Below are 19,380 nucleotides of genomic sequence, written 5' to 3' on the forward strand. Positions count from 1 at the left end.
CAAAATGAACGGTTTCCTTTGGCGAGCTGGTGAAAAATCCGTCGGAGTTTTACAGTTTTGACTGGTTCCAGAAAAAAGCAACTGAACGCGACTCCGCCAGAACTCCTGGTTTTAGACCCATAATGTCGAGCTGTAAGTCAGGACAGTCCATACTACTAGGGGGGCAGAGGGGTCTGCCATTAGATCACCAGTGAATTTTCACATAAAACCCGTTGTCTAAGCACTTAGCTCCTCCACGCTGAAAAATTTCCTGCAGAAGAAAAGTTGCGACTGAGAGTGAGCTGCGACTTGTCATCCCAACCTCCGATTAGCTCTGATCCCATTAACAGCAGATCAGCTGCTGCCTCTAATCCTCCGACTTACTGTTAATTGGTTTGATGTTAAGCAGCATTTTCCTCCTCTCGTCTTGTCACAGCTCAAAGTTAACTTCTGCTGAGAGAGGCTCACCTGCCTCACTGCCCTGCAGGTGGGCCTCAGCCACAGGTAGGACAAGAACAGATGAAGTAAGGTCCGTCCACTCAGCAAACAAGAAACCAGAAACGTCCAGTGACAACGTCGACAGAAGCAGCTGTGAAGGATGCGAATGCTGGTACCATGGCAACATACTACCAATCATATGGTGCTACAATCAACGTTACAACATTTGTCATGTTCATGACATGTTGCCGTGAGGACAGACTCATTTCTCGTACATTTTAAGCTAATGATCAATCAGAGGACCCAGAGGTCAAACCAGACCAGACACTGCAGGAAACACTTGATCTCATGCTATGATCACTTACACAACAGATTTGATATGAGTCACACAAAATTAATTTACTGAATTTCACTGATTTTCTTGTGTTTTCTGAAGATTCAATGAAACCCATGTCAGACAGCGTGACTGTCTCATAGGAGGAGGATAACACACTTGATGTATTTAAGATGCTTAATATTAACACAGTGGAGTTTTTTTAAGGGTTTCTCTTGAATTTTCACCTGAATGAGACCTAACTAAGAAACTCTGAAACCATCGTACAGGTATATTTTCTGACCACCTAAGCTAATTTTTAAAGTGAACAGCATGCAGGCAAAGGGAAAAACTATAGTGAGCTGCTACTCCCTCAAAACACCTTTACCTTGGTGCCGACCAATGACTGTATGGTCCCGACCCAAACCGCTCCAATGGCTCAACAGCACAGATCATTTAAAATTTGTTCCAACTCATTTCTTTATTTTATATCATCAGTGTTTGTAAGTTTGCTCACTCACTCACTCTTTTAGACTCTTAATTTACAGCGGTCAGATCCCCATAGAGCCAACTCTTTAGAATTAATAATAATAAAAAAATATAAGTTATTTTAAAGTTTTTATTTGTTTTGCTATTCTTATACAATAATGTACATTTAGTCATTTATACAAAATTCACATATTAACAAGCTAGCTGTGATAGATGATGCAGCGTGAGAAGGCGACATGCTGTGAACACGATCTGAAAATCCTTTTATTTAAACACGTTAACACAAATAAGAACATCTGAAAGAAATAAACTGATCATTTAAAATGTTTTTCACTTATTAGAAAAAAAAATCTGATTTTTATCTCAAACTAATAAATAAATAAATAAATGAAGGAGATTTCTGTGTTTCTGTCTGTTCAGCATGTTTATGTCTGAATCTCACATCAAACTAAATGAATAAAAAACACATTCAACCCATTTTAACAGGAAGTGACGTCACACACAAAGCACAAAGTCTCTTTAAATAAAAACTTAAAAACAACTAACTAAACTTAAAAAACTAAAGCTGACATCAGATCTGCCTTTCATTCCTAATCAACACACACTTCTGATATGTAATTTGATATGATCAATAAGACAAAATATGATTTATATGACAGTAAGTAATATTTTTGTTTCCACTGATCATTCATGATGCTTCTGCAGGAGATGAACTGAACTCTTGAATCTTTTCTCATGAACATCAGGAATCTGAACAAAACAAGCTACAGGAAGACATTTCAAAATAAAAGACTTGTAATTGTCTTAGTTTAGTCATTTGTTTTAAATAATAATTATTTGTATAATTCATCAAATAATAAATTGTGCTCTTAAGTTGTTTGTCTTTCAGCCAATAACTGCACCTTAGCTGCTTTGCCTTGTTCATATTTGTAATGTTTTTTTAATTGATCAAGTGATCATCAAACAATACCAGTGTACCTCAGCTGCTGCTGCTGCGCTGACAGTCATCTCAAGGGTAATCTCTGGCTTTAGTGATTTGTTAATGTAAAGCTCTGTGATTGGCTGATAGTAAAATGCACCCTGGGAGTTGTACTTAACTTCTCTCTTATTTTCTAACAAAGTGTACTCTTAAGTCAGCGGCACTGAAAATGGTTGATCAAGACTTAAGCTCTCACACTTCACACATGTACGGAAACACTAAAGAGCACACCTGTAGAACATTCCTGTTAAACACACTTGTTGAAGAAATCAGACATGAGAGCTAGACTTGGAGGTCTCAAACAAGCCACCTTTAGCTTCATTTGATTTCCTGTTACGTAACTGCAGAACTTTATATTGATTTCAAAGATTCACAGATAATCTCCCGAAAACTAAAGTCAAAATCAGAGAAAAACTTTAATAAAAAAACTGACAGAAACTTTATTAACTTCCTGTCTGTGTGAGTGCAAGCAGAAATGTAGAGTCAGTTTTATTGCCTCTCTCAGTATTGTCAGAGGTCAAAGGTAAGAATCCTCCGTTAAACAGAAAACAAAAAGCCAGAAGTCCCAAAAAAATCCCTGAAAGCTGACCTGAGCTCAGCTCTGGGAAGCTGATTAGTCGAGAAGGAGTTGTTTTTAAAAAGAGGCAGGACAAACATGGACAGCCAATTGTCGGCTATCGTGCTTAGCGTGGGCGGGGCTGAACATCACAGGTGCTGCCAGTCGATGGCAACCAGTGTCTGATTGGCCTCCTGAGCATGACCGATGACCTCAGCGATGCCATGCTGACGCCACAAACGCTCTATCTTCCTGTAGCGCTCCAAACACAGGTGGAGGGGGTTCCCTCGCCTGCAGGGAAACACACAAACAGACACATTAATACACAGGTGGAGGGGGTTCCCCTGCCTGCAGGGACTGACACAAACAGACACCCACATTCATACACACATTAAGAAACATATTTAGACACAGGTAGAGGGGGTGCCCTTTCCAGCAGGGAACCACACACATAAATAACACATTATTAAACACATGAATACAGGTGGAGGCGCTCCCCAGCTGCAGAGATACATTTATATACAGATCATTACACATTAATACACACACAAAAATATATATATATGTTGGTGCATCTGTGTATGTTCAGTTAAGAGGTGTGTTAATGTGAGTATGTAAATATTAGTGTGTATGTGGTTGTAGTATTTGTGTTTACTTACTTGAGGCCCTGGTCTGTCTCTCCGTAGTCATCCAGGTATGGTGGAGGATAGAAACAGCCCTTTGTTTTACCTGCTACAAACAACACCTGGCTTTCTCTTACCCTACACACATGCACACATGCACGCACACACACACGTACACACTGTTAGCATTCTAACATTGGCAATGAACTTTGTACAGCAAACACTGATGACCTCACTAGCTTTGCAGGTATGCTTCATAGGTGAACAGGTGTGCATTTAATAAAGGTATAGTGCTGCAAGCAAAAATATTTTTTAAAAGTGACTTCTTCAGTGAAACAAACAATTGAAAACCTGACCACTATGCATACCGGCATTTACCTTTTTTATAAAACAGAAGTTGAGGTTCAGCTTTATTTTCTCACTCTAAATCTCTCAACTCTTGCCGTTGTTAAAGAAGTTTTATGGTAAATATAAAACAGTTTCTGATGTCATGGTAAAAATTTATAAAATATAACCAAAGTATAGGACTAATTAAAATGATGTCCTGTGAGGATCACCTAAGTTATTAGAATTAATCCTGAGGGGAACATGAACGTCTAAACCCCATTTCAATCGATTCAACAGATGTTGACATATTTCAGTCACGGTGTTGGAGCTACATCACTTGCTAACATTAGCAGTAGTGTAACCGGAGGAAGAAACCGCAGTAATATAAGAGTGCAGGTATGTTACCTGAGGAAGAGGCCTAGACCAGCTCCACAGGTGAAGGTGTGAGCGGTGCAGGCACCTACGTCCTCTCCGTCCACCTCCGTCTGACAGCAATAACTCTGAGAACACAACATGGAGCCACAGACCAGACAAAGGGTGGGTGCTCGAGACTTGTCTCCTCCTGACCGCGGACACCTGCATATGAAACAAATGGTTCACACACAGGTAACACATGTCGCACACAGGGATGAAGATACACAAGTCAAACACAAGTACCACACAGGTTACACAAAGGGGTCATATGGGTAACACCCAGCACAGGAAACACACAGCACAGGTCACACACAGGAAAAACACACGGCCTCTTCAGGTCTTATGGCTGATGACATACTTGGGCTCAGATACCGCCACACATCAAACACTATACCGTCTTGCAGATCAGCACCATGCTGCCTCAAATGTTGGTCAGAGTTGATATGCTACCTAACTTGCAGCTATTCAGCTTCCCAAAGGCATTGCACTTTGTAAATGGACTGTACTTACCGCGACCACTCAAAGCCGCTTTTACACTAGCCTACATGTCACATTCACCCATTCACACACACATTCATACATTGATGACAGAGACTGCTACATAAAGTGCCCAACTGTCAATCAGTTATCACATTCATAACTGTTGGCTATGCCACCAGGAGCAATTTGGGGTTCAGTCTCTTGCCCAAGGACACTTCGACATGTCCATCTTTCACATGATGTGACGTTAGCCAGACATGAAAACTTGTATGTGAACAAATGAAGTCTTTGTCTCCAGTTTTAAAAGGTTATGGCAGTTAGGAACCTTAAAGCAGAACTGAAATTCAATTTGTGATTCATTTCGAATTCCAAAACTGTTTTTGTTCACAACCCTGTTCTTGGCTATCTTAAACAACAGCTTAAATAAGCCCTGTCACTCTACCACTGGATCCATATTGACAAAAAGCGATAGTCACCGTAACCTTCTCCATACCACACCTGCATTCCATTTATTTGGTGGTTTTGACAGGGTAGCTGCTTAAAAAGCCTTACAGTGGACGTTTCGAAGAAACAGCCTTAGTGCGACTCAGGAGAAGGGCCTATGCTGGAAAGTAGGACATGAAGCAAGTAGGGATGTGCATTTGGAATTTTTTTTTTGGTTAACAGACACTGTTAACGGTTATAACCGGTTAACCAACAAGATTAAAATGTAATTTTTGGATTAGATAAGTCTGGGACTAGGGATGCCAATTTTGATTTTTTCTGACCGATAGCCGACCCCCCTGTTAACGGTCATTAATCCTTAACAGATGAGATTTAAACATAATTTTTAGAAGGAACAACCGGAGACTGACAACAAGCTCTCCATCATGCACACTCATTCTGATGTGCGCTCTAATACTCGCAGAAACACACACACACACACACACACACACACACACACACACACACACACACACACACACGCACACACACACACACACACACACACACACACACACGCACACACACACACACACACACACACACACACACACACACACACGCACGCACGCAACTAAGAGGTAAATGTATTATTATCCTCAGACATAACTACACTACCAGTCAAAAGTTTGGCCACACTTTCCCTTCACTTCCCACGGATATTAATACACTGTCCATTGTCCATTACGCACGTGAGAATACAGCCATGTGATCCAGCAGCAACAATAAGTAAACAAACATTTACAGCTGACCTTTCTTTGATGATTAGCAAACAGAACTTTAATTAACATAAGATCCTGTCTGACCCTGACGACAGCGTGTCTGGAGTTTTAAATAATTAATGAGTTGCATAAATAATGAGTCTATACACTTACAACAGGCTCTGGAAACTTCAAATAAAAAGGCCAGGCCTACACCAGTCCTTATTATATAGGAGACAGTTTGCAGTTTGTCAGCTGGTTTTAGTGAAGAAATCGCAACATGTCGACATATTGTGGGGTTAGTCTTTTGACTGTGAGACCCACCACGGTACCCGCTCAGACGGTACCGATGTCCCAGGAGCAGAGACATGCAACAAAGCTTTGTTTTTTCAGTTTTTTAACCGTTTAAGTGCTCGTTTCACTTTGCTCTCCTCTCAGGCTCAGCTCAGCTAATGACAACAAAAAGTGTTTCACAAATATATACTATATGTATATTTTAAAAAAGACAAAATTGTATTTAACCGTTTAACTAGTAGTATTAACTGGTTAAAAATTCTTTACGGTCAGTTAACAGTTAACATCCCTAGAAGCAAGTTACAATGTATCTGAGTGCAAGCATAGAGTTACATATAGCATGAGCAGAGCAAACCTAACAACATGCAGGGACTGTATAAGTATGAGGGCAGGGCTTTGAGGGAAAGCATTCCAAAAGTCCATATATCTAGATATATACAGTATATATACACACATACACACAACGGTATAGGTTAGAGAGGTCATATATCTGTTTACTGGGTGTACTAAGTATAGTACTGACGTGAAGCTGGATGCCTGGTTGATCAGGACACTGTAATCCTCTGGCAATTCAATCAGTCGGTTCGACACTCTGGGGAACCTGATGATGACTCCGGCCCCCTGCAGTGTCTGTCTTACACCTGGATGACAACACCACCTGTAGAGCACGTGTGCACACGAAGGCACACACACACACACACACACACACACACACACACACAGAGACAGACATGTGAGTCCTGCAGTCCTGAAATGTGCCAACTGATGAATCCAGACTGACTAATTGTTTGCAAGCTGTGTGAACAAGAAGTGAATAAGATGCTGAACATTGGCCCTTTCTCAAACCCTGTACACACTCTTTATATACGCTGCCACTCCATTTGTACGCTCCAAGGAGGGTCTGTTACAGGTGCCATCCCACACCATATAGCATGGAGTGGGAGCGGTGTGTTTGTCACCTATGTGTGCATGTGTGTGTGTTAGCTGTGTTTGTTACCTGTGTATGAGTGGTTCCAGCAGTGTGTGTTGGCTTTGGAAGAGCTGCAGCAGGTTGGAGGGCAGACTAAGGTAGCTGCATAGTGACTCCCATTGACCAGGACCTGCAACTACAACACACACGCAGTAAAGAAAATAATACCTTTGATCTTACTTTGAACCTGTTCCCGATCAGTTCTGCTGCTGCTGAGCTTCAACTCACATTCACACCTGCACCGACCAGTAACACCAGCCTAACATGCTGAGGTTAGCTGGTACGGGGATTGGACAGGCAGTGTGGAGCAGGACATTGACAGAGTCAATGATCCAACAGTGGCAGTTCACAAACTTTCATTTAATTTACAAGATCAAATCAACTCTTCTCCTTTTCTTCTTCTTCCTGCTGTTTCAACACTCATGCTCTACATCATATGTTCTTCCTCTTCTTGCACTAAAGTGAATACCTTATTCAAGTATATAACTAGTGAGTGTTTTAATAAAGTATGCAGCTCATCTTCATTGCATATAAAATGATAACTGTGTTCAGTGTGTATGCTCAGTCTCTTTTGTGTCTGTGTTCAATGTTTTAGTTTCTTTTAGTGTGTGTGTGTGTGTGTGTGTGTGTGTGTGTGTGTGTGTGTGTGTTCAGTTTTTAACTGTATATTTGTGTTATTGTGTGTTCATGTTTTTGTGTTTTTGCTTTGTGTGTGGTTACCCAGCAGGTCAGCAGGTGGCGCTGTAGAGTTCAGGTAGTGGAAGAAGAGGGCAGCAGCTCGGAGGAATGGCAGAACACCGGCTTTAACAGAATGACACAGCTGCCACCCAGAGGTGACTTCAGGTAACACACTGACACACACACAAACAAAACACACATTAATGATGTAAAACACACACACACACACACACACACACACACACACACACACACACACACACACACACAGAGTGTGATTGACAAAAATTTAGCTGTATGGGAAAGTGAAACAGGACACCAATAAATAAATGACCATTATCTATAATCCATAAAATCAGAGATTAGATGAATAGTTTAATGGACAGTTTGTATTTTCTGAATTTCTTTTGAAAATTATTTTATAAATTGTAGAAATCAATAAATACAGAATAGATTACAGTCTTAATTTATTTATAACCATTAACCTAAACACCTTTCTGTGTGTTTTTGCGTGTTAGCTTACCTGCCCAGGTGATTCCTTAGCGTGTTGTAGAGCTTACATGTGAGCTCCTCCTCCTCTGATTCCCCACTGTCCTGATCCATGCACACCTCCTCTACAGACAGAGGGGAGACAGAGATAGATTGGTGAGAGAGACACCTAAATTAATCACCTGCAGTTTATATGAACATGTGTGTTTGTGTATGTATGCTTTATAGTATTTTTTGTGTGTGAGTGTGACTCACCTATGGTAGACGTGAGCAGGATCTGAACCAGGTGAGCCACAGTTACCAGGTAAAGGAGATGGAGGTGAGCTGAGTCCACCCCACTCCATCCTGATTGGTCTAGACTGTGAACTGAGCTGTATGACAATACACTGTACACCTGCAGACAGAGAAATACACCTCACTGGATTCAGTATTGATTCAAAGTGGATTCATAGTGACAGTTAACTGGATACAAACTGGATTCACACAGACAATTCACTGAATTTAAACTGTAAATTCAATTATTTCATATCATCTCCCAGAGGAGTGCCCCTTTTATCGGTTTCTGGTGAGTCTCAGTCTCACCGTTATAGTAAAAAAAACATTCACACTGTCAGATCAGTCATCAGGATGAGAAGAAAACAACACCTGTTTTGCTTACCACACAGACTGCTTTTCCTGCAAACACCTTTGACTACAAACATACTACAAATGGAAACCAGAACACTACATTTTAATGTAGAATCTGTAAATAGAGATAAATTAGAATGGAACTGGATTAACACAGAGACAACTATAGGATTCAAACTAGATTCACATGGACAGTTTAATGGATTCAATCTAATTTTTTAACTGACAGTTATCGGTTCACAATTGGAATTACACTGACAGTTAACTGGATTCAAACTAGATTTACTCTGTAGACTGTAGAACACTACATTTTAATGTGGAATCTGTAAATAGAGACTAATTAGATACAAACTGGATTTACACAGAGATAGATTTTTGGATTCAAACTGGAGTCCCACTGACAGTTCACTGGATTTAAACTGGATTGACAAAGACAGTTCACTGGGTTGACACAGACAGGTCCATTTAAAATTGAGTTTACTGGATCTTAAATTAGTTTTCTTAGGTTTTAATTAGATTTAACTGCATATAACCGATTTGGACTGAAAACAAACTTGAACTGGAGATGGACACTGGACATGAACTGGATCAAAACTTGATTTAAATTGATATAAACTGGAGATAAAGTGAAAGGACATGGACATAAACTTTAGTTCAGAGTTCATTGGTTAAATTGGATTTAAACCAGGTTAAGAATGACTGAAACCATATCTAACTAGATATGAAGGGAAACTAACCAGCAGGTGAAACATGTCGATGTTGAGGATACACGGAGTGTTTTCTACCCGAGAGTCTGGAACCAGGGCTGAAACACACAACACACACACATGTATTATGTTTATTACACACATGCACAAATGTTAATCTCTGTATGCGTGTGTATCCGTATCCAATGTTTGTGTTTGTTTATTGTGTGTGTATATATGTGTGTGTATACCTGAGAGCAATCTGATGAAGTGTGTGTGAACTGTTGTCAGTGGAGCTGCAGTCCAACAGGCTGAACTGAACCTGGTGAGAGAGCTCAAACAGTCGTCCTGTTACACAGACACACACACACACACACAGACACACACAGACACACACAGACACACACAGACACAGAAACAGACACACAGACAGACACACAGACACACAGACACACTTTGTTAATCACTGTTTCAGTCTGCTCTTCATGTAAGTCAGGATGTACCTGATTTTAACAGGTTAACAGAAGTTGCACCTCCATTCACCACTACATCTTTACAAACGTCTCTTATTGAATCTTATTGAAAATTATCAATCAGCTGTATTGTTTCTGATCAAACAGCTGATCAATCAGCTGTATTGTTTCATTTTGAACAAAGGATCAGTCAGCTTTGTTGTTATTGATCAAACATCTCATCCATCAGCAGCTGTGTTGTTATCACACACTTTGTCAATCAGCTGCATTTAAGATTGAACACCTGAGGCTCCGACATTCCTCCACCTGACACAAATAAGGTTGACTACATGATGACTCCAATTGATTAGTGATCAGCTGCAGGCTGAACTGATCTAAATATAGCTTCCTGGAGGGATCAGCGTGCTTATCCTGCTCCATTAGCCTCCCAATCCCTCTAATCCACTCCCATTCAATCTGATGGCCCCTCTCTCTTTACATCTTCTGTACAGATTGATAGTGTTACCTGTCGGCAAGGTAAACTTCCAAACAATGGCTTCTCCTCGTCCATCAGGAGGCGCTCTGCAAAAACATACACTGTTAGCATGACCTCTGACTTCTCAGGTGTCCATATACCTTACAGGTGCTTGTGTGTATCTCTCAGGTGTATATATACCTATACTCTGGATGGTGTAGGCGCAGGTGGACCAGATCAGCACTGGGACTCTCTGGTCCTGCTCATTTGGGTTCACCTTCAGTCCAACCTTGTAGGTGGACATGCTGAATGTGGTGATCATCTCATTAATGCTGCTGGAGAATGGGTTCCTAAAGAAAGACAGACACATCGCTGTTGACATGATCCAGTTGTGTTGTCACAGATGTGCAGCGGTTTAACTTTACACTTACTACAACAGAACTGTTCAGAGTGAACAGTATTAGAGTGGGCAGACTGGACTATAGTCAGCCCACTTTAAATGCAGACCTGAACTCACACCTAAAGGTCTGGTGTGATTGAGGCAGCAGCACAGTTGTTCTTTAACCCGGACTAAGATTCTGCAGTTATGCAACAGCTCTGTGATGCTGTACTTAAACACAAAAGAGCTTTTAGCTTAATGTTAACATCATGCTAATGTTTGGTTTAGCATGTTAGCATGCTAATAGTAGCTAATGGCAGTAAACAAACGTCCAACTGAAGCTAATGAGAATGTGAATCTGAATGTTAATTTGATGATGGTGCTAAATTTAAGCCAGACACAGCAAACATATGAGAGAACAGCAGAGAGACATGAACATGTATCCTATAGATTAAAGTTACAATTTGAAAATCTTTCAGTTAAATAAATGTCAATTAAGTCACTATCTATTGCAGAATGAGTTAACACAATAGCCCGTTTTATACAGAGATTCGGCATAAGCGCAGTTAACAAGGCTCTGCCATAATCCTGCGTTTGTCTTTTTACATTGAACCAAACAATGGCATCATATTGCTGTTTCAGTGTGCAATTTTACACAGCGCTCCAGTGTAGGGGGAGCAAAAGAGACGTGACACGTAAACAAACCACGCCAGCTTCAAGTACACATATACTGTCCTGCCAATTCCCCCTTTTATACGAACGTTTGGCCTCTGCTACTCTCTCTGCTGCTGACTTAACAGCAGATTAACTTTGCCACACTATTCTGCTTCGACCTTTTACACAGACAGCAAGCCAGAATATCAGCGTAACAGTCCCACCTTGAACAGGCTGTAAAAGGGGCTAATGGTGACTTAATCTGTAGCCCACTGATTTCTTTTGCAGTGTTACAAACTTTGTGTCGTTGGTGACATTCTTATATTATTATTAAGAATATTCTGTTTTTCATGAGCTAGCAGTGATTGGTCCCCCAGAGAGGAAAAGCATTTCTAACACAACAGAAGTGCTCTTCAGCTCATCTGTATGTTAAGTGATTAATTATTTTCTTGGTCTCTGCTTGGGTTATGAGTGTCATGTAACATACATGGGGCAAACAGGGCTATAGTGACTGAGGGGGGTTAGAGTGAGGTCCCAAAACACACAAGTTAATGCTGGTCAACAAATATTGCATATATTGCATATTGATCAATACAAACAACTGATTTACTGTGGAGTGAAGTCGACTCTGAATCCTTCGGGAGCACCAGGCTCTGTCCCCTCTGCTACATCTGAAACACACATGTCATAATTCATTTAGTCAGTATTGTTCTGGTTTCATACAAACACCAGCTGTTACACCTCATGTTTACAAACATGAACGCTGTTTTAATTTCAGTCTTTATTTTAATACATGTAAATTAAAGCACAGACACACACACAGATAACGTTACTCTGCTCTCTAAGAGATTACCAGATGACTGACCGTCAGGCTGCTTCCTGTGTGCAGAGCGTAGTGCTGCTATCTGCTGATGGGTTGTTTTAAGCCATAACTCGAAACTGGGATGATCCGCACTGACAGGAATGACAGAAAGAGAGTGTCAGCTTTATCTATAACTGTGTCGTGTGTGTGTGTGTGTGTGTGTGTGTGTGTGTGTGTGTGTGTGTGTGTGTGTGTGTGTGTGTGTGTGTAAACCTGTGGTCAGATTTATGTGTGCCTGTGGCCAGTTATGTATTAGGTGTAAATATACCTATAGACAGCTCAGTGTGTAAACATATGGTACAGGTAAGCATGTGATCAGGTATGTGTGTTTATCTATGATCAGGTGTGTGTGTGTGTGTGTGTGTGTGTGTATACCTGTTTTTCAGTTGTGTGTATTCCTGATGTCATGTGTGTGCTTACCTGTGGTCAGGTATATGTGTACCTGGGGTAAGGTGAGTGCGTGTGTGGCAGCAGAGGGATCACAGTGTTGCTTAGACATTCACACAGTGGACACAGGAACTCTCCGTTCTCCACATCGTAGCTGGTGTGACCTCTAAGACGCTGCTGACGTCTCTGCTCCTTCAACTGCACTGCTTCAAAATACCTGACAAATGTTGTACATTTTCGACAGCAGCTTTAAAAAGGGACAGTTCTACAGTGTTGGAAAGGCGGAGGACACTAAATTAACGAATCAGTTGTAGCCATTTTCACTCGTATGGAGATATTTTAGCCATTTTGTATAAAGCCCCTGGAAACTCAGCTTGAAATAGCAAAAATGCATATATAATATCAGTTGTGAGTGAGACATAAAGCATCCTCAAAAATCTGAGGGAAAATAAACGTTCAGAACCACTAGAAAATCTTCTTGAAAAACAGCTCGTTTGGCTGTGCAGACAATTTCTCAGGACTGTGTAGGCGTGACAGCTCCCGTGTTGATTGACACCTGCCGGGGTCTGCCTGTCCGAGTTCTCATGGCAACTGTCAACACAACAATGGCGCGTGGGAAAGCAGTGTTTCCTCTAGGATTTTTTTCAGCAGCAGGGTAGAGGGTGTTGTACCACCCAGGTATGTGCGCATGTGCACATCATATCAAACTATTGCTGTCAGGTGATTAAAAAAATGAATCTAATTAATTACAGGCTTTGTAATTAATTGATTTCAATTAATCTCATATATCAATGATTTCTGTGAGAAGCACATCACATGTAACTTACCCTCTTTGTAGATGGTTGTTTCTTACTTCCACAGTTTAATTGTACTTTCTTCTTCACCTCATTAAGTTTTAATTCACAAACTACTTTAATCTGATCACTTTGCTTCAGTCCCCCAGCACACCTGCACCTCCGCTCCCTGCACGACTACTGGCCACGCTCAACCCCCCCGCCCCCGAGACAGACAATATCTCCTCATTTCAGTATAATATTGTGCAGCTTGCTGGAGGGAGATCGCCAGGGAGCTGAGAGTTTGATACTGAGCGCACAGCTGATATGGGCACGTGGATTGTTTACACTGCGTAATAGAACTGCGTATGTATGCCGATGTCAGCGATGCGGAGCGGACCCTCTTTTGCCGTTAGAAGTAAACTGGCTCCGCTGTTGTTTATGTGGTTGCCAAGACTTCACGAGTTCACTGTTTCAGTGGTCTTCCTCAATGAGGAGAGGATGGACGTTCGTTGATTTGCAGCGGAAATCTCCAAAGAGTCGTTCGAATACAACTTCTGAAGCAGCGGCTGCAACAATTCATTACATGTATGTGGCGGAAACTCTGCTGCTTCTCCAAGTCCGCCGCATTTAGAAAATAAAAGAATGACATGTTGTCATCTCAGATGGTGGATGTGCACCCGGGGACAGCACACACAGGCATGATGGGGAAAAAAGGCGATCGTTAGGTAGGTAACTGCAACAGGTGTGTGCAGAGATGTTCAAGGTGTGTGGACACGAGTTAGCGCAGACTCAGAGAGAGGGATTGATCGCGAGCCCAGAAGTGTTATTGCACCTGTGAGGGCGGGGCAACTGCTGTTGATTATTTCACGATTGGTTCAAGAAAATTTATGACGACATAAATATCTTCACTGACCACGCCCAATTTAACCCCAGCGTCAGGGAAGTTAACAAAGTAAGAATGGCAATAACTCCAGTTTGGATTAAAAGTCATTTCTAAAACGTTTAACATGCTTACAAGTGTGTACATAAGACTTTAAATTGCATAGTGAGAAGGATTTTGTGGATTTGGGTTTCCAGGGGCTTTAAGTTATTTGGTCTGTGTGGAGTTGCAGTGTCTCACCTCTGCCAGCAGGTGGCATGCATGATGTGTCCACAGCTGGCCGTGTGAATCCCAAGAGACAGGTCAGGGTGCATGAACAGAGGGTCGTGGCACTCTGCAACACAGTTGTACATCCATCAGTCAACAGTTTTACACTGAATCATTGCTGTCCTGATGACGCAGAGAAAGACTCCACCCACCTGGGTCAGGCAAGTTGCGGTGGCGGTTTTTGGACAAAACAGTCGACCTCTGGACAAACGCTGCCAGAACCATGGCTTTACCCTGACCTCTGACCTCCTGCTCCTCCTGACATAAGATGCAGGTCACCAGCTGACGTCGCTCGGCTCCGATCACCCTCCTGGGACCAACACATACCTGAGAGAGACAGGATGGCTCCAAACTGGGAGGACTGGGAGGAGAGAAGGGGGAGGAGAAAGGGAACATCGTAATGTTATGTGATTTCAGTTAATGAGACAAGAAACAGCTGAACCTTCATTGGCTGTATGCCTTTACTTGTGTGTACTCTGCCTAAGTTCCTAACTGCACCCTTCTGCAATTGCAAAAATCACTCTACTGCGGTTCTTCCCAGCTGCACTCTCATGCAGTTCTGTACTGAGATCATATAAACTGGCAGTAATTCATGTTAATTTTGAACTAAATTAAACTTGTTTGTGTCAACACTCATCAAATATTTTTTATGAGGTAAATACAAATTTCACTCAAGTGTGTATCTGTAGTTCAACAACATCACACACAGGGAGGCCATTTCTTTCCAGAGGATCTTTACTTTTCATTTCAGGAATCATTCTGCTCCTTCAACTTTTATAAAATCAGATCAATAATTTTAACATAAGATAATACTTTATTGATATCACTAGTACCTGTTTTCTGCAGCAGCAGACGTTGAGGCCTCCAGCTCTTCCAGACTCTGCTGGAAAAGTTCTTTGTTCTCATTGATAAAGTGTTTCTGCATCTCAGACATCTGAGCCATGATCTTCTCCCTCCTGAGCCGAGCCATCTCCGCCTTCCTCTTCCTCTCGGCCTTGTCTTTGTCTCGAACCGTCTGGAAAGAGAAAAACCCTAACATATTTATGTCCAGAATGAATCAATCCATCAGCCCCAACACACACTTATCTGTGAGATAGGATGAAAACCTGTCCAGGGTACTATCAGAGACACCCATTCACTGCCTCAGCCTTGCAACCAGGATGCTTTGATATGCAGTATCAAAAGCTGCATTAAGATCCAGAGCACCAAAACAGAGCATTCACACAAATCAGAAAAGATAATTTTTCACTTTCTAGTTTGAGGTGTTTGAGTGGATTGTCATGATTGAAACAACAAGCCCCTTTCACACATTCACACACTTTCACAAGCACTGCACTCCTAAAAGCAGATGTTTTCCTGCCAGCCTCCTAGCAAAATGTGAGGTCAGTTGATGTGTGAACACAGCAGGAAATACTCACGGAACATTCGCGGCAAGCTAGCGATATGGTTAGGAGGGGTGGGAGAAGGAATTGGGGGTATTGCAGCGAATAATAAGTCACCCTATTTCGATAGTTGTAACATAATACCATTAAAACTGTTCTTCATTCTTTCTCCACCATATGTTAGTGTCACAAAACTAATTTAATCTGCTCACCCTGCTTCTCTCGACTTATTTTTCCCTACATGCCTAAACCTGCCGTAACTACACACAGCCGTTCTTTCCATTTCTAACTACCTGTATGGTTCTGCTTTGTTGAAATTCATGAGCTGACAAATGAGACCAACACTACACAGCTGCACTTAAAATCTTTTAAAACAGAATAAGAAGGCCAATATTTAACAGAAAACATTGCATCACTATAAATGCATTTACAGGAGGGACGTACCAGTGGATGTCTCTCTCTGTGTGTGTGCGTGTTTTTTTCTGACGAGCATGTGTGGAGACACTGCTCCAGGTATGTGAGAGACAGAGCGTATAGGAGGGGGTTTCCAGTAAGTTAATCGATCATGGATGATGATCTTTTTGACTGATAAAAAGGAAACATGATAGAATTTGTCGTCAAATATACATGCCCCTCCTACCCAACCCCGCCTCGTCCAACAGGGAAAAATCTCCCGCTGTGAGAGACAGGTGTGAAAGGGCAACTGTCCTGAAATTTTCAAGAAATTGTCAGGAGTGCATGTGTGAGAGAGGCTACAGTATATTGCATGCAATCACACAGTGAGTTGTTTGGCAACAACTTTATCTATTTTGTTTTTTGATAAATAGCAGCGTAAATATAGGCCTATAGTGTTTGGAAAGGGAGGGGTCAACAAGGCTGAACAACTGCAGATACATCTAGAATGGCTGAACATCCGCAGATTAAAACATGGTGGAACACAAGATTGCAGGGTAGGGGTGGGACAAAACATTGATATCACAATATATCGTCAGCCCAACTGGTCTGATACAATTATCGTACTGCTGGCACCAAATATCAATATTTGAATTGAAAAAAACTCAGCGCTGTAAACAGATCTCCCTGCCAATTTGAGTCACCACATCATTCTTTATCTCAATTTGTTTCAAAATCTGTGAAACTGACAGCCAATTGCAGTGAATAGTACATCAATTATGCATTTTTCATTTGTATTCTTCAGTGAATCAGATATCATGATGTAAAATGAAGCAGAAAGGGGATGATGCTGGCCCTGACATGTCTCTAAACCACTCATTTATTATAGTCCGATTTCAGTTTCAGTTCAGTTTATTTGTGAAGAGTTTGTGTGTTGCACCTCCTCAAGGCCTTGTCCCTGGCTGATGGTGACGGTGGAGGTGGAGGACGTCCTTTCTCTCATTGTTTTGATGTTTACCACCATCTGCACACACAAATGAACTTTACATCAACAAGAGAATCATCAAGATGATCGAAAGAGAATGTCTGACTCAGAATCATTCAGATTTATACCTCAAACTTTGTGATGTAACTAAGAATAAAAAGCAACAGAGGATTGAGCCCTGCTGGATGCCTTGAGGAACAGATCTGTCCTGTTCACTTCAGGTGTTGATTCACCTGTTCATCAACCTGTTGGACTACCCTTTTCAGCATTTCAGCAATATCAAAGTTATCTATTGCTGATGATTTTACAGGCCTATGAACAAAATTAATTCACAATCCACTGCTAAGACACACTGAACATTTTCATGTTAGCACCTGCTGTATTTATACCTTTTAATATAATGGAATACTTAGTTTTTTCTGACAGACAGACATTTACATGTGAAAATATATATATTTTTTAATTGATTTTTTTATTTCAGGCACAAAAACATGACTGGACTGAATTTAACCTTTAGCTTCAGATCAGAATAATGATGATGATGATCATTAGTAATACTCTGTAAGTTGTGAAATGATAATAACATAATGGTGACATCAGTGTTTACCTTGAGGATCCAGGTGATCAAATCTTTGTGGACCTCCAGGTGGGGAGCGTTCTGCAGACTCTCCAACAAAGCCAGGACACTTCCTGAAGTACTGGGGGCTTCACCTGGACCTGAAAACACACAGTAATTACACATAACATTAAAAAACTTAATCTACAAGTTAATATGACAGTGAAATAGGTTGTAATTGTTGGTTCTCTATTTAAAACTAGATCCAGTGTCATAATAAAGCTAAAATAGACAAATTAACTTATAAACCAACGAGAATAACAAAAATAATCGATCCACCGACAGACGAACTTCATCCTAAAAAAAACAGCCATCCTACAAACAAATGATTATTTTTAAAACATCTGAAATAGAAGTAGCAGTCATTCTTCAATTAAGTATATTCTGATTTATGGCAAAGCTATTGTGCTGCTGCTGATTGATTACGTTACATGCCTTTAGAGACTTAATTTAGGGACAGATACAGAAGTTTATTAATATTATCATTTCTAGAAAATGTCCCTCATCCAGTCTAGGATGACCTCTGAGCCTTTGTTTGTGCTCACCGCGAAATGCCAAAAATTGAAGTTCCTTTAGAAGCCGATTGAGGTTGTCTCAAAAGAGACTCAATCCTCGAAGAGCCCCATTATTTTCAGCAGAAATAATCATGTTTAAGACCTGGTACATAAAACCCCCAACTGTTTTGGTCTCTATAGGTAATTCACCCTTACATGATAACTGTAGGGGAGTAAATGTCTATATAACTCACTCTTTAAACTATTTTAGGCCGAGAATAATGTATTATTTGGGGCCTGGTTGCTAGATGTCACAGAAGACCTCATAGCCGTGTTTTTGTTGTTGGTGCCTTTTGGAGGATTGTTCTTTTTTTTTTTTATAATTCTATTTTCTCTCCATAAACGGTGTTATTACAGACACAGGCGAACTGATATGTAAACACTCTTAAGAATATAGTAGATTTTAAGAATAACAGAGACTCTTAGCCTTAGATTCATTATATTCATTATACATAGACTTCTTTTTTTCAGTTTCAAGAGATGACAACTAAATAAGATAACATAACTACATACAACCAGAGAGAAAGTAGCACAAGGAAAAGGCAGGAAAAGTGAAATAATTAAAAAGAAAAGCCTGTTGAAGTCCGGCTCGCATATTTGCAAATAATTACAATAAGGTATTTATATACAATGAGTAAAATAAAAAACAAAAGATTATATAAAACATTACGGATGTTCCTTCAATTCACTATTTTAACAAAATCAGGTCTCAGGTTTGACATATAGCACACACTATTCCCCAGTATAATATGAATGTGCCCAATTCCTTGCTGGTCAGAGTAATAACAATAT

At 40.8% G+C, this 19,380-nt stretch overlaps 1 protein-coding gene across 3 annotated transcripts in view; it reads right to left on the reverse strand.

The window, feature by feature from the left end:
* Nucleotides 1–1,335: 1,335 nt before the first annotated feature.
* The window catches only part of ubr2 (ubiquitin protein ligase E3 component n-recognin 2), a 43,526-nt gene continuing 25,481 nt past the window's right edge, over nt 1,336–19,380 (reverse strand). For 2 of the 3 annotated variants that reach the window (XM_069658198.1, XM_069658200.1), the window contains 20 exons: nt 18,026–18,135; nt 17,374–17,457; nt 15,492–15,673; nt 14,811–15,019; nt 14,632–14,725; nt 12,791–12,952; nt 12,352–12,440; nt 12,097–12,157; nt 10,655–10,803; nt 10,505–10,560; nt 9,778–9,874; nt 9,578–9,645; nt 8,469–8,607; nt 8,248–8,338; nt 7,767–7,897; nt 7,074–7,182; nt 6,600–6,734; nt 4,110–4,280; nt 3,414–3,515; nt 1,336–3,045 (listed from right to left, as the gene is read on the reverse strand). In XM_069658198.1, coding sequence (XP_069514299.1) covers nt 2,904–3,045; nt 3,414–3,515; nt 4,110–4,280; nt 6,600–6,734; nt 7,074–7,182; nt 7,767–7,897; nt 8,248–8,338; nt 8,469–8,607; nt 9,578–9,645; nt 9,778–9,874; nt 10,505–10,560; nt 10,655–10,803; nt 12,097–12,157; nt 12,352–12,440; nt 12,791–12,952; nt 14,632–14,725; nt 14,811–15,019; nt 15,492–15,673; nt 17,374–17,457; nt 18,026–18,135 — 2,381 coding nt within the window. In that variant the 3' untranslated portion in view covers nt 1,336–2,903. Of the gene's footprint in view, nt 3,046–3,413; nt 3,516–4,109; nt 4,281–6,599; nt 6,735–7,073; nt 7,183–7,766; nt 7,898–8,247; nt 8,339–8,468; nt 8,608–9,577; nt 9,646–9,777; nt 9,875–10,504; nt 10,561–10,654; nt 10,804–12,096; nt 12,158–12,351; nt 12,441–12,768; nt 12,953–14,631; nt 14,726–14,810; nt 15,020–15,491; nt 15,674–17,373; nt 17,458–18,025; nt 18,136–19,380 lie in introns of those variants that run through there. The other variant, XM_069658199.1, reaches the window with a different exon arrangement.

The sequence above is a fragment of the Semicossyphus pulcher genome, unplaced genomic scaffold (assembly GCF_022749685.1).
Source record: "Semicossyphus pulcher isolate SPU_LCO1_2020_fin unplaced genomic scaffold, fSemPul1.0.p SCAF_12, whole genome shotgun sequence".
Classification (NCBI taxonomy): Eukaryota; Metazoa; Chordata; class Actinopteri; order Labriformes; family Labridae; genus Semicossyphus; species Semicossyphus pulcher.